The sequence below is a fragment of the Limulus polyphemus genome, unplaced genomic scaffold (genome assembly GCF_000517525.1).
Source record: "Limulus polyphemus unplaced genomic scaffold, Limulus_polyphemus-2.1.2 Scaffold4379, whole genome shotgun sequence".
Taxonomy (NCBI): Eukaryota; Metazoa; Arthropoda; class Merostomata; order Xiphosura; family Limulidae; genus Limulus; species Limulus polyphemus.
The window spans coordinates 52,172-54,312 of NW_013669989.1; the positions used below are offsets into that span (position 1 = coordinate 52,172).

Sequence of the window (2,141 nt, forward strand, 5' to 3'; positions counted from 1 at the left end):
TTTACGTTATTTTACTAATATAGCATATATATATATATATATATATATATATAGTATTGTGATTTATCTCTAGTATCCATAGTAACCATCACGAGGATAGGCGTTGGAGTTTCGTGTGTGAAAGAACTTTTCAAGATCCATTGTGCTATTTCACGAACTACGTCAACGACTGGGACTATCTGATTCATTTTACCTGTGGTAATGGAGAGGCGATCGCGGGTTTTAGCAGTTACCATAACAATACCACTCAAGACAGAAAGTAATAATATTTATTTTAATCTGTTATACTCATTTTATTACTTTAAACAAAAACGATAATAACTTTTGAAATTTCCTAGTGAATTAATTTCATGACTACTTAGTCTAAAGTTAAAGTTAATCCGATTATTTAGTCTAAATTTAATGTACGATAATATCCGATTAATTAGTCTAAATTTAATGCACCATAATATCCGATTAATTAGTCTAAAGTTAATGTACGATAATATCCGATTAATTAGTCTAAAGTTAATGTACGATAATATCCGATTAATTAGTCTAAAGTTAATGTACCATAATATCCGAATAATTAATCTAAAGTTAACGTACGATAATATCCGATTATTTAGTCTAAAGTTAATGTACGATAATATCCGATTATTTAGTCTAAAGTTAATGTACGATATATGATCAGATTGTCTAGTCTGATGTTATTGCCTCGTATGATCAGATTATCTAGTCTAAAGCCTAAATATGGAATCGTATTAACTTGTCTGGGCTAGTGAACGTCGTGTATCTGTGAATCCTAATGTATACGTATAATATATATATATATATAGAGAGAGAGAGAGAAAGTGCGAGAATTTTTAAAATTAGGATTGTTTGATCATTTAGATGGAAAATCTATTGCTGTAAAGACAAAAATAAATGTACAGACAACAACACTTGCACTTGGACAGAGTATGTTAATTACTGGGATGGAGACTTGTTCTACAATGTCCCCAGGGACTATGTTTTAACAGGGGTCATCAGTGAACACAACAACCAAGTTCAGTAAGTATACTTTTAAATAACCACCTACAATGTCAGCCTTTCAATACCATATCCTGACTAATTCATTAACATAACAGTTGCAAGTTAATACAGTCTTAACCAGTGGTTGAGTTGAGGCGGAACAAACCGGAACGCCGTTTCACTATGACTTCGATCATGGATTTCTATTCTGATTTTCCAAGGTACCGACAGGGGATCCGGGGCACTGTAAATAGAATCTGGACAAGGGCTCCTTATGCCAGTGCCTAGCGACGTCTCGGAATTTCAGGCTTTTTTTTTTCATTACATCCCAGAGATTCATTTAGGTTTTCTTAATAAAGTAGATAAAGGATTAAGTATTTGTGTATATTTTACTGAACGTTTGAAATGTTTTTAGGAATACAGATATTTTGTATTATTATTTGGAGGCAAACTAATGATAACGCATTGTAGATTGTACTTTGCGAAATATTGTTTACATGTGTTTCTATATATAGTTTTATTTTCTCTAACCAGGGATCGACGGTGGAAATATCAACACTGTCAACTGAAATTTTTTTAACATCGTGTTCGAGAAAGAACTTCTGTTTTCCTTTGTTTTAACCGCAAATTATATTTTAAACCATTTAGAGTATAAATCGTAAAACTTTTCTCTATAATTGTTAAAGCAAAATACGTTGTAATTTCTATATTAAGTAATAAAAATTTTCTTGCTTTCTTTGTTTGTAACTTTTATAAGAGCCTAAAAATTGGAGTTAATAGATTGTCTTATTATACTACAAGTTACTGGGTAAGTAAAATTTGTTTTTAGAACTGGCACGACTTTTCGATCACTGGTGCGATCGTTCTGAAATACACAAGTGACAGAAACGACATACCTGTCCTAAAAATAAATATTACTATAAAAGCTGTAACTTCTAATAAATATAATTAATCAGTAAGTAAACTCGAGACGGAAATAGACTGTCTTATTGTTAAACTAGCTGAATTACTCGTTCCCTACATATATATCTAAATTACTTGAAATTGGTATTTAAAAAAAATGAAATTACATTTAAGAACATTTATTTACATAATTAAATTTTCATAACATTTCAGAACAATTAATATTATATTCAGTGGTGAAGTAA

General features: G+C 30.4%; 1 protein-coding gene across 1 annotated transcript; it reads left to right on the plus strand.

Moving 5' to 3' along the window:
- Positions 1–74: 74 nt before the first annotated feature.
- On the plus strand, positions 75–1,716 carry LOC106471059 (hemagglutinin/amebocyte aggregation factor-like; the record flags this gene model as incomplete). The annotated part of the gene is made up of 3 exons (XM_022399679.1): positions 75–259; positions 874–1,032; positions 1,528–1,716. Coding segments are annotated over 3 exons (390 nt in total), but the record flags the coding sequence as incomplete, so codon positions are not given.
- Positions 1,717–2,141: the final 425 nt, after the last annotated feature.